Raw genomic sequence first — 13,433 nt, 5'->3', positions numbered from 1 at the left:
AATAAATGTTTACAGGCCATTACATCGAAGTAACAAATATTTTATTTAATGCTATGTAGGGAACACACACACACACATATATTTCTTACAGCTTGGATTATCCATTGTATTCAGGAAGAATGTGAACAGCAAATGAGACCCGAGTTGATTCCGACTCATAGCAACCGTATAGGACAGGGTAGAACTACCTCATAGGGTGTCCAAGGCTGTAAATCTTTAGGGAAGCAGACTGCCACATCTTTCTCCCATGGAGTGGCTGGTGGGTTCCGACCACTAGACCTTTCTGTTAGCAGTTGAGAGCGTTAACCCGGGCCACCAGGGCTCCTTAAGAAATGAGAACTGTAGGACTTCATTCTTTTTTTTTTTTCTGCCATTAAGCTATTAATAGAATAGTACATTTGTTATTATGGTAGCGACATGGAGGCATGTATATAAAGAGGCAGAGAGGGAGGGAGGGAGAGAGAGACACAGATAGAGACACAGAGAGAGCTCCCTGGTGGTGCAATGGTTATTCAGCTGCTAAACAAAAGGTGAGCAGTTCAAACCCATCCAGCGGCTCCTTGGGAGAAAGATGTGGCAGTCTGCTCCCATAAAGAAAGATTACAGCCTTGAAAACCCTATAAGGTAGTTCTACTGTTACATGGGGTCAATATGAGTAGAAATCAACGCAATGGCACCTAACAACAACATGTATATATCTTGTAAACCTGTTAAGGTGGAGTCACTTCTCACTCATGGCATTCCTCACCATGTGTTACAGAGTAGAACTGCTCCATGCGGTTTTCTTGGTTGTAATCTTTATGGAAGCAGATTGCCAGGCCTTTTTTTTGCAGTGCTGCTGAGTGGATTTGAACTGCCAACCTTTGGGTTTGTAGACAAGTGCAAACTGTTTGCACCACCGGGGGATGGAGATATATATACATAAACCCACTGCTACTGAGTCGATTCCAACTCATAGCGACCCTGTAGGACAGAGTAGAACTGCCCCATAGGATTTCCAAGGCTGTAATCTTTAAGGAAGCAGACTGCCACATCTTTCTCCCACGCAGTGGCTGGTGGGTTCGAACCGTCGACCTTCCGGTTAGCAGCTGAGCACTAACCATGGTACCACCAGGGCTCCCTATATATAAAATCCTTTGCCATCGAGTCAATTCCAACTCATAGCGACCCTATAGGACAGAGTAGAACTGCCCCATAGGGTTTCAAAGGAGCGGCTGGTGGATTTGAACTGCCGACCTTTGGGTTAGCAGCCAAACACTTAACCACTGTGCCACTAGGGCTCCATAAATATATTCCTTATTGTAAATTCCTGTAGCAAATTAATCTCACAGTATGATTTCAATGATTTTTGCAGGAACTTTACTGCTTCCGTAAAGATTTACAGCCTTGGACGTCCTATGAGGTAGTTCTACTGTGTCCGATAGGGTTGCTATGAGTCGGAACCCAATCTATGGTTGCAATTGATGAATGAGAATACAAGAACATGATTGTTGGTTGATATGTTTACAAAAAAGGCAAAAATGAAATAAATAAGAAACTTGGTTCATTTGTCAGTGTGAAGCAACTTCTTTGCTGAATTGGATAATTGTTTTGAAACACTGGAAAAATATTTCCTCTAACTGTTGTGCTATTCACAATTCACTAACTATAGATACTCAGTTTAATCTGCATTATTAACATTTTCTTCATCACTTTCTTCAGTCCAGACAATCAGCAAAACAATAAATAAATAGAGGCAACAAACAGTAAATCATTTACTGATTTCTGTGTTATAAATACTCCCACTGTGACCAATTTCAAGGTGACATGAAGTCATTGACCCCTGAGTTGGGCAGAGACATGCACACGTTATATAATATTTCCATCATACAGATAGACTAGCCCTACATAACTTCAAGAACAGATGAGAGTGAAATGCAATATAATAAGTAGGAAGTGATACGTTCTGAGTATTACCTTTGGTTTTTTTTTTATATTATTGATTGTAAGCTTCTATAATTTAATTTTTAATAACAGCTCTGTTTAACAGCCAGCTAAAAATATTCCTGAAAATTTAACAACTGGCTCTCACAAGCCAGTAGAGACAGCTCCAGCACACCACTGCCAGGCTCCCATGACTTTTGGCTTCTGCAATGGGAGACGCTGGCAAGGGATGGGAGGACAGCAAGAGAGAAAACCAAAAACCAAACTGGTTGTGGTCAAGTCAATTCCAACTCATGGCAATCCAATGTGTTACAGAGTAGAATTGCTCCATAGGGTTTTCTTGGCTGTAATCTTATGGAAGCAGATCACCAGGCCTTTCTTCCACAGTGCTGCTGGGTGGGTTTGAACTGCCAACCTTTAGGTTTGTAGATGACTGCCACCCAGGGACCCTAGGAAGAGAGAAGGGTTAGGTTTTCCTTCTGCTCCTTCCTGGGATGCATTTTACAGCTCCAGGCTCCTCCTGGCTCAGTCAACACTATTCCACTCTTCCTTCCTCTTGCCCCTAGGGTACTGCCTTAGGCTGGGTTCTCTAGAGAAGCAAAACCAGTGAAGGCTATATATATACCCTTCATATGTATGTATAGATATAGATATGGAGCCGTAGTGGTGCAGTGGTTAAGAGCTGGGCTGCTAACCAAAAGGTCAGCAGTTCTAATCCATCAGCTGCTCCTTGGAAACCTATGAAGCAGTTCTACTCTGTCCTATTGGGTTGCTATGAGTCAGAATCAACTCAATGGCAACAGTTTTGGTTTATTTTTTTTATTTTTATATATGTATATATATATATAGAGAGAGATTTATCTCAAGAAAATGGCTCATCTGGTTGTAGAGGCTGGCAAGTCCCAAGTCCATGGGTCAAGTGTCAGGCTGGAGGATTCTTCTGACTCAAGTAGATGTGGGAGCCGACAAAACTCAAGATCGGCAGGTCAGACAGCAGGCTGCTGGCTTATGGGCTACAGAGACTGATGAGTCCAAGATTGGCAGGCAATACAGCAGGATGCTGGCTCAAGTCCCAAGAAGATGACGAGCCAGAGGCAGGATCCAGAGCAAGCAAACGAGATTTGCCAGAACATTCATATATATATTGAATGCAGGCCACACCCTGAGGGAACTCCCCTTACAACTAATTGGCTGATCACATCAGATCACATCATGGAGGATGACTACATCATGACATAACTGCCTAATTACATCATCACATAATTGACAAACAACATCATTACATAACTGCCAAACCACTGAGAATCATGGCCCAGTCAAGTTGACACACTATCTTAACCATCATAAGCTTCTTGGCTTCTCACTCTTGCTGGTCCCTGGGTGCCTCTTCACCCCTTGTTTCTTCCCTTACTCTGTCCATGCCTTTGTAACTAATCCCCTCATTATCGTTGTTATTAGCTGCCTTTGAGTAGGCCCCCAACTCATGGCAACCCCATGCACAATGGGACGAGACCCTTGTGATCCATAGGGTTTTCACTGGCTGATTTTCAGAAATAGATTGCCAGGCTTTTCTTCCTAGTTTTAGTCTGGAAGCTCTGCTGAAACCTGTTCAGCATCCTAGCAACATGCAAGCCTCCACTGACAGACGTGAGGTGGCTGCCCATGACGTTCATTGGCCGGGAATGGAAGCTGGGTCTCATGCATTGATGGTGAGAATTCTACCACTGAACCACCACTCCCTAGTCACCTCATTACAACCTGTCATTCTTTGTTTCCTGCTCGACCCTGCCAGCTTAAGTCCTGTGGTCACAACTGCTAATACTTCTGGTCTCAAATTTAAGAAGGATGTGTCCTTAGACAAGTTAATCAACTTCTCTGAGCCCCAGTTTTGTGAGGATCACGAGATGCATCAGGATATTATTTTGAAAGATTAACCAATGGGATTTTTTTCTCCTGCTGTAACCTGGTCTCCTTTAACCTATTCTCTAGCTGGGCAGCTGTACCCTAAAGCAGCCATTCCCTCTGGCACGGGACTTGGAGCATAAGTGGGGGAACAGTTTTTGAGTGTCAAAATCCAAGGCAGTGAAGGGCAATCCAGCAAAGATAACCTGATTAGCCACAGCATTTGCATCCTTCTGGGAGACTCACTGGTCCCTGAGAAGGCCCTCCTACCCTACAAAACTGTCCCTTGCACCAGATGGGAGGGGTGTGTTAGCAGAGTCCCCTGGTAGGATGGAGACCCAGGGAGGTGAGAACAAATGGCTGCAGGCTGATTCAGGCAGCCCAGTGGCCTACTTCACCGCGCCTGGTGCCCCAGTGTGCCCTGGTGGGCTGTCCAGACAGGACCGGGCGATGGCACTGTGGCAGCCCGTGTGGCTTGACAAGCAAGGGCCAGGCAATGATGTGCACCTTGGTGAATGGGAGAAGGACAGACAATGACGGGGATTCGGGGCTCCCATAACATCTCAACACTGAACAAATCCACCCCTGGCTTAGCCTCAGCAGACAGGAAGAGGGACTTCTGAATTAAAGGATGTTAATTTCCATCACCCGCAGAATGGGGTCTCTGATATGAAAGTGAGTAGTCCTAGAAAAACAAAGGCCACTTCCTGCCCCCATTTGAGGCTGAGGACTCACACCTGCCACAAGGAGGGGCACTAGAACTTCGTCAAGGACCTTCCCCGAACTGACTTACTGATCAACCAGCCTTTTCACTCTGTAAAATACACTGCCTGTGGCCCTACCATGAGAAATCCCCTAGGGCCCCCTGGTCACTTCTGTCCCCACTGGTCCAGGGCCACCCCAGCTGAGGGCCAGCTGTGCTTGTTCCTGTGCCCCTTAATGGCATGTTCGGTTACTGTCATTCATAACTTAATAACTGTTGTGAAAACCAATGAAGTACAAATGTGAAAACAGAACTGTGGTTTCTCCGATAATTACTGAGTGCTTTCTTAAAGGCGGAGTCCTTGAAAGGCATGTTGTTGGAAAAAGAGACCCCGGCCACATTAGGTGTAGGGGAGACAATTGTAAAAATCTGAGGAAATGTTACAAACCCAGAAAAATTCTGCACTCAGAGCACCTCAGGGGTCTGTTTAAATTCTCCCTCCAATTGAAAGAAACTGATACTGAAAGTGTAGATTATGCTCCACGTAGGTAGTCTGTGTCAGGAGGAAACCGTGGAACTCGGGACAGTCGACTCATGCTCAAAAGAAAAGTTTTTTTTAAAAAATAATATTTTATTGAGTTTTTGGTGAAAGTTTACATCGCAAGTTAGGTTTCCATTTGACAATTTCCACATAAATTTTTCAGTGACATTAGTTACATGGATCACAATGTGTCAACATTGTCTTTGTGTTCCAGTTTGTTCCATTTCCAGTACTCTAGTTTCCCTACCCCCTTATCTTCTCATCTTTGCTTTTTTTTATTGTACTTTAGATGAAAGTTTACTGAGCAAACTAGCTTCTCATTAAAAAAATTAGTACACGTATTGTTTTGTGACATCGGTTGCTAACCCCATGACGTGTCAACACTCTCCCCTTCTTGAACTTGGGTTCCCCAATACCAGCTTTCCTGTCCCCTCCTGCCTTCTCATCCTTATCCCTGGGCTGGTGTGCCCATTTCGTCTTGTTTTGTTTTATGGGCCTGTCTGATCTTTGACTGAAGGGTGACTCTCAGGAGTGAATTCATTACTGAGCTATAAAGGTGTCTGGGGTTCATACACTAGGGGTTTCTCCAGTCTCTGTCAGACCAGTAAGTTTGGTTTTTTTTTTTTTTTTTTTTTTGAGTTAGAATTTTGTTCTATATTTTTCTCCAGCTCTGTCCGGGACCCTGTATGGTGATCCCTGTCAGAGCAGTCAGTGGTGGTAGCTGGGCACCATCTAGTTGTGTTGGACTCAGTCTGGTGGAGGCTGTGGTAGTTGTAGTCCATCAGTCCTTTGGACTAATCTTTCCCTTGTGTCTTTGGTTTTTATTCTCCCTTACTCCAGACGGGGTGACACCAGTGGAGTATCTTGGATGGCCGCTCACAAGATTCCAAAGAAAAGCTTTGTCTCTACATCAAAACATTGGCAAATGGATGTGTATTTATGTTTTAAGTTAAAGCACAATATTTAATGCCCATATATGTGTGCATATGGTATATGTGCATATTATATATAGTTCATTTTATATATATATATAATTTTTAAAAATCAATAAACCTCCAATCTCCAGGGCTTTGGGTGAGAAGTTTCCTGTGACCGGCATCACAGCAACTCAGCATCTCTCACTTGACAGGGGCTTCTATTTCCACCATTAATGTCAGAACACATGGGTGTCGTAGTTGGCAGCCCTTCCCAGGCCCAGCTCTGCTACTCGCCTGCCCGCTGTGTACCCACATCCCGCAGCCATGACCCCGCCGCACCGGGCCCAAGAGCTGGACGGCCGCACGGCGCCGCGGTCAGTCCGGCAGGGGGCGCTGCCCGGCCATAGTGGCCGCGCCGGGCCGGGCTCTGATTGGCCGGAGGCCGTGGCCTGCCCCCACACCCGCCCGCCCTGCGGACTAAGTGCTGCCGCCTGCTAGCTCCGGCCCCAGTCTGCGGGAGTCTGGGGCGGCGGCGGGGCCGAAGCGGCGTGGTTGAGGGGACAAGACCAGGGCAGGAGGGACCAGCCAGCCGCGAGATCCCCGCACCCAGCAAGATGCTGTCCTGGAGGCTGCAGACGGGCGCGGAGAAGGCTGAGCTGCAGGAGCTCAATGCCCGGCTCTACGACTACGTGTGCCGGGTGCGGGAGCTGGAACGCGAGAACTGGCTCCTGGAGGAGGAGCTGCGCGGCCGGCGCAGCCAGGAGGACCTGTGGGCCGAGGGCGAGGCCCGCTTCGCCGAGGAGGCGCGCGCTTTGCGGCAGCAGCTGGACGAGCTGAGCTGGGCCACAGCGCTGGCCGAAGGCGAGCGCGACACGCTGCGGCGCGAGCTGCGGGAGTTACAGCAGCTGAGCGCGGAGACACGCGCCGCCCGCGGCCGCCTGGACGCCGAGCTGGGCGCGGAGCAGCGCGAGCTGCAGGAGGCTCTGGGCGCGCACTCCTCCCTCGAGGCGCTGCTAGGCCGGCTGCAAGCGGAGCGCCGTGGCCTCGGCGCGGCCCACGAGCGCGATGTGCGGGAGCTGCGCGCGCGCGTCGCCAATGTGACCCTGCACTACCGCGCCCGTGCCACAGGCCCCGCCGCGCCCCCGCCGCGCCTGCGAGAGGTGCACGACAGTTACGCGCTGCTGGTGGCCGAGTCATGGCGGGAGACCGTGCAGCTGTACGAGGACGAGGTGCGCGAGCTGGAGGAGGCGCTGCGGCGCGGCCTGGAGAGCCGGCGCGAGGCCGAAGAGGAGACGCGGCTGTGCGCGCAGGAGGCGGAGGCACTGTGGTGCGAGGCGCACGAGCTCGAGCAGCTGCGCGCGCGGCTGGAGGAAGAGCTGCTGCGGATGCGAGAGGCTTACGAGCTGCAGGCCGAGGAGCGGCAGGTCCGTGCGCGCGGACGGCCCGCTCTCTGTGCGGGCCCGGAGCGCCCTGAGCGGGAGGAAGCGGCGGGGTTTCCCGGGCCGCAGCCCGTTAACCCGGGCGGGCTTCGTCCACGGGTGGGGCCGGCCCTGAGGGTACATGAATGGCATGGGGACCCGGCCTTGTTCTGCAGCGGGGCCTCAGCGTCCGCGCACCTCCCCAGCCTTGAAAGAAGAGTGCTGTTGGTTGGTCTATCGGCTCAGCGGGCCAGTGTCTGTGGCAGCTCCTGAGGGATAGCCCCATTCCCTTCATCTTGTCAACTTCTTTAGACCTTGACTAGGCGCATCTTGACAAACGACCCCCTCAGCTCCAGGTTTTCTTTCCATTTCCTGTGCTTCGTAGGCCTAAAAAAATAAACCGTTGCCATCAAGTCGATTCTGACTTCTCGTGACCCTGTAGGACGGAGTAGAACTGCCCTGTAGTGTTTCCAGGGAGCAGCTGGTGGATTGGAACTGCCGACTCTTTGGTTATCAGCCGAACGCTTAACCACTGCGCCACCAGCACTCCTTTGTAGGCCTACTGCACATAAAAAGTCACACAAGAAGCCTCTCTGGCTTCCAGACGTGACAGACCATTTCTTTTCTGGGAGGTCCTGGTGTTGGGAGGCAAGTACTTACCCGGAGCCATTCAAAATGGCAGCCACATTAGCGATAAGGCTCCCCTGGGGAAAACGTGAGTTGTTTTCCACAACAGTTTTATTTTGCCAGAATGGTTTCCTAGCTGGAAGCAGCTGGTTGTGGCAGTGGCTGCCTTGCTTGTTGGGTGGGGCAGCAACCGTCATGCAGAATAGAGCTTAATCAGAGATGTTTTTCTCACAGTAGAATCAAACATGAGATCTTTGCATAGCGTAAAAGTTGTGGAAAATTGGGTACTTGTCACAGGATGGGAGCCCTGGTGCCGCAGTGGTTAAGTGCTTGGCTGCTATCGAAAGGTCTGTGGTTTGAACCCGCCAGCCACTCTACGGAGAAGGATTACAGCCTTGGAAACCCTGCGGGGTAGTTTACTCTGCCCTATAGGGTCGCTATGAGTAATCGACTCCCCTCAGTGGGTGGATTTTGGTCCCAGGTTATTACAAGTGCAGAATAGTATGAACAGTTACTATTTCAGAGAAGCAGATCCTCTGACCCAACTGGAGACACCTGCGCTGCCTTACTGTTTCTATGTCAATCCAGCCCTAGCATTGGGCCCCTGTCCTGTCCCAAATCACACTATTAGTAGTTCTTGGGGCACTCCAGTTTGAAATATCATCCACACAACTTCAGAAATATTTTAAGAAAACAGTTTGCAGGTAAAGATTTATGATAGAGTGATTTCTAAAACAGAAGTAAAGGAAGTATGGTGGTTGTGGCCTGGGTGACTGATTATGTGACAGGTGTCCACAAATAATCAGCAAATGCTTATTGATCATCCCTGGGTCCCTAGCACTGCATTGGGGTTTCAGTATCAAAGAGCTGGAGTCTAGATGGGAAATCTATAAAGTAGCACATACTAACTTGTTTAGAATTTTACTGTTTGGGAGTATGGATTTTGTTTGGCCTCCGCCTCGTAGTTTTGGAAATCCTTCTGCTTGGCTTTACCTGGGTGGGGCAAGGACAGGGGCTGGCTTCAGGGTGAGCTGATTCCTGCATGCTCTGGACTTGGCTATGCAATGGTGGTCAGCATTGTACAGGACGGTATGATTCCTGCTGAGTGGAAGTTACCAACTGTCTTTAATGCAGGATTTCATGGAGCCTTTACCAGTGGGTATTGTGAGTGCCTGTGAAAGTTACTGTGTCCACTGAACCCTTATTTAGGGAACCCATACTACCACCTCCAGGACCAGTGTGGATTTGGAAAATGTTTCTTTGAAGTTTGCTGGGTGGACTGAATGCTTACTGTTTAGAGGCACAGTTCTCTGAGCTCACATCAGACCTTGAAGCTAAGTTAGTCCTCTGGGTTACCATATTCTTTTAAAATGCTTTGCCCACGGTTGCACCGTGACCCAGAGCCCACCCTCAGCTTCCCGGCCAGTCATACATCTTCTCTTGTTAGGCTTTGCTAGAGCAAGGATAGTGTCGATAAGGACTTGGATTTTTTTTTGGGCTCTAATTTTGTGGAGGTTTTATTGACAAAATGTTACCGGTTACTACCTTATCCATATCCTCAGTCTTTCCCCAGTTAGCTTAAAACAACATATTTCAAATTGCCTTCCAAAAGATTCAATACTAAGCATTGGTTTAAAAAAAAAAACTTGTAAAAATGCTAGGAATTGTTTTAAAGAGCAAGTATTGATGATTGAACACCAAGCCCCTGATTTTTTCTAATTCTATAGAAGGTCACTCTAGGGAGACTGAAAATATCTTAAAATTTGATTTAACTAATAGCCTGTGATGAATGCTTAACTAAGAGTTAGCCTTTATTAAGTGCTTTTTGTGGCGAGGCACTACAGGGGCCAAGCCCTTTACTGTACACATGTATTCACTCTTAGTCCTCACGCCAATCTTATGAGGTGGGTGCTAATATTAACCCCATTTTACAGATGTGGAAGCCGAGGCACATAGGTCCCCAGTTAGTAAGTGGTCAAGCCAGGGTTCAACTTTGCATTCATAGAATCATGATAACTGCTCTTCCTGAGGGCTAGCCCAGGAGACGTGGTGGCACCAGTGGTTAAGCGTTTGGCTCCTAACCAAAAGGTCAGCAGTTTGAATCCATCAGCTGCTCCTTGGAATCTCTATGGGGCAGTCCTACTCTGTTCTGTAGGGTCGCTATGAGTCAGAACTGACTCCACGGCAATAGGTTTTGCAGCCCTGGTGGTGAAGTGGTTAACAGTTTGGCTGCTAACCAAAAGGTCAGCAGTTCAAATCCACCAGCCGTTCCCTGGAAACCCTATGTGCTGTCCTTTAGGGTCACTATGAGTCAGAATTGACTTGACAGCAGTGGGTTTGGTTTAGAAGGGCTAGACCAGAGGTGCCCCCATTAACCTAAGATGCCTTCCCACCCTTCCAGCTGGCTGTTTTTGGAATAGTCTTAGGGTTAAGTCTCCTCCGTGTACTTTTTTCTGTGTTCCAAGCGGTATGATGGGAACCCCCCAGTCCTGGAGGTGAGAACCTGGAGCTGGACCCAGTGGAGCGGGGGGCCCCCATGCCTGGTGCCCAGTGTCTCAGGCCTCTGTCCTATCTTAGCTTGAAGGGGAAGATGCTCGCTTGGACTCTTCCTAGGAAAAGTCCATCCCAGAGGGCCTGCATGCCTTCTCCCTATTAGGTGAGATTCCATGGCCTGCTTCAAGCAGATTTGCTAGAGGAGTGTTCGCTGGATTGACACCCACGTTCCCAGCATTTTATATGTGACTTGGATCACTTGACGCCCGAGTGACACACCCTGTCTCCCAGACCCCAGGGTAGGAGGTTTTCGAGACATTTGTGATGTACGCTAGCCTTACCCTGTGAACACTGAGATTTTTGCTTGTGAAAGTGAGCGCTTCACCACTGAGGCAGACTGTTTCTGAAAGCCTTCCCTGTGCCCCAAACATGATCGACTGAGAACTGTCTTGATTGGAAGGCGGGTGGGATTAGACGCGTGGGTAAGGGTCAGTGCTTTGGCAGCTGCCCTGCCTGGGCCTGGATTTTGGCTCTGCTGCCTCCTGTGTCTCAGTTTCCCCATTTGTAAAACAGGATTCATGAAAGCAGATCACCGGGCACCTGCGTTCAGTCGTTCATTTATTTGACAAACTCTAACGCATTGAGTATGTGCCACGCTGTGTCTTAGTTGTCTATCCCCCATGTGCCGGGGGTGCAGCAGTGAAAAAGACAAAACTACACAAGAGAAAATGCGGTAACTTCAGAGGTCTTGAGGTGGGAGCAGCGTGCCATGTTCAGGGAAGAGCCAGGCAGCCAGCCGAGCGCCTGGAGCGGAGTCCGCGAGAGGGAGAGCCGCTGCTGTATGATGGAGGCAGAACTTCATTCTGAGGAGATAGGAACCCGCTGAGGGTTCTGAGCAGGAGAGAGCCGCAATCTGACTGTGTCAGAACAGAATCTCTGTGGCTGCTCTGTCAGAGATAGACTGTCAGAGATAGGGGCAAGGGTGGGAGCTGGGAGACCTTTTCAGGAGACTGTTGAAGTCCCTGGGTAGTGCAAACGTTTAATGCGCTTGGCTGCTAGCCAAAAGGTTGGAGGTTTGAGTCCACCAAGAGGTACTTTGGAGAAAGGCCTGAAGATCTATTTCTGAAAACTCAGCTACTGGAAACCCTCTGGGGCACAATTCTACTCTGACACACACGGCATCTCCATGGGTTGGAATCAGCCTGATGGCAGCTGGGTTGTTTTATTTTAATTGCAATAATCAAGGCAGGAGGCACTGGAGGCTTGGACCAGGGCAGCAGTGAAGGGGCTGATTTAGGGTTCTGTTTTGAAGTTGAAGCCCACAGGGTTTGCGGATGGATTCTTGTGGCTGTGCAGCCAAAAAACCACACACACCCCCACCCCTGTTGGCGTGGAGTCAGTTCTTTCTTATAGTGACCCTATAGGGCAGAGTAGAACTGCCCCTTAGGGTTTCCAGGGAGCGGCTGGTGGATTCAAACTGCTGACATTTTGGTTAGCAGCCGAGCCCTTAACCACTGCGCCATGTGGCTCTGTAGAGGGAAGAAATCAAGATTGATTCCAGGGCTGGTGAGGGGAAGTGCTCTTCACTAAAGGTGGGTGGGCTTCGGAGGGGGATGGGAGTTCAGTTTGCACATGTTGGGTTTAAGATGCCTGTTAGACACCCACTGTCATCGATTGGAAGGTATAATCATGAGTCTGGAGTTCAGGGGCGCCATCTGGGCCGGAGATAGAAATACTTAGAACTCCATTAATGCTTTTTATTATCACTACATTTAGTTTTTGTGTCTAAATGAGGTTATCCCAGGATTGACGCTCCCTTTGAGATCTAACAAGATTTAAGTGGCTGTGCCATTTGCAAGCTCTTCCTGTTGCAGCTTTGTGACCTGCTCAACAAGGGGTGACTCAGGTTTGGTTAGGAGAAAGCTAATTCTCTGGATGCTAACAGCAGCGTGCTTTCCCGAGTGTACACCTAGGTTTCATCATCCCTGGAGGGAACCCAGACATTTTCTAAATAGCAGCTAAAAAAGGAGACCTCTCTCCCGAGCTATCACAATGTTAGGGCTGTTGCTTCTGCTTGGGTTAAAATTAGCTGTCCCTTGCCTGGTGGCTGCAGTGCCCTTGGCCCGGCCCACAGCTTGAAAGCTCCTGGCAATGCAGAACCCAAATCTGAAGCTCGATTAAAAGTGTTTCCAGCAGGATCGGTTACGATTTCTGTAGAGACAGTTGGGAGCCAGCAAGTCTCATGTTCCTGCTTCCAAAAGTGAATTCATTTTCCTTTGACAGTTTAGGGAGAGTTGAGTCACATGGAAATGTGGCTGGAATTTATGCTTATTTGAACTTAAACACGGTTGGATTTTCCTCCTTGTATTTTGTGGGGCCCAGAACTATTTTGTGCCCTCTTGGAGGAGAGAAAATCTTCCTGCAGAGCTTGGCATGGCTGGGAAACCCTGAACTGCTTAGGAGGTTTGTGACTCTGGTGGTTGGAGAATTGAGTTTATCTTAGTCCAGTTTAACAGTTTATCACCACTTGAACTTCTTTGTAAAGAATAAATTACTATGAATTCTTAAGTGTTAATGTGTTGGTCAGATTTCCGTAGAAGGATGGAGTAATGAACATATGACAACAGCACATTTTATATTGTAATCTCATACCTGAATTTGTATTCCCCCCAGACAGGGAGGAACACAGGTTATTCACACTGAGACTTAACTACAGACTGTGAGAATGTTGTGAGTCAATTCTGGCAACTCTGTCACTTACATCAAGACTCCACAAATGGTCCACTTTAGTGACTCTTTACCTGTGGATGGGGCCCTGGTGGCACAGTGGTTAAGAGCTTGGCTGCTAACCAAAAGGTTGGCAGTTCGAATCCACCAGCTACTCCTTGGAAACCCTATGGGGCAGTTCT

General features: G+C 48.6%; 1 protein-coding gene across 2 annotated transcripts in view; it reads left to right on the top strand.

Annotated features, from left to right (window-relative positions):
- The first annotated feature begins 6,600 nt into the window (after positions 1 to 6,600).
- SYNM (synemin) overlaps positions 6,601 to 13,433 on the top strand; it is a 31,643-nt gene continuing 24,810 nt past the window's right edge. For both annotated transcript variants that reach the window (XM_004372656.1, XM_004372655.2), the window contains exon 1: positions 6,601 to 7,410. In XM_004372656.1, the coding sequence (XP_004372713.1) occupies positions 6,601 to 7,410 (810 nt within the window). The remainder of the gene's footprint in view (positions 7,411 to 13,433) is intronic.

Source organism: Trichechus manatus, unplaced genomic scaffold, assembly GCF_000243295.1.
Source record: "Trichechus manatus latirostris isolate Lorelei unplaced genomic scaffold, TriManLat1.0 scaffold00019, whole genome shotgun sequence".
In the NCBI taxonomy this organism is placed as follows: Eukaryota; Metazoa; Chordata; class Mammalia; order Sirenia; family Trichechidae; genus Trichechus; species Trichechus manatus.
Note: the sequence above shows the minus strand (reverse complement) of the source record. Positions and strands in the feature narration are given on the sequence as shown.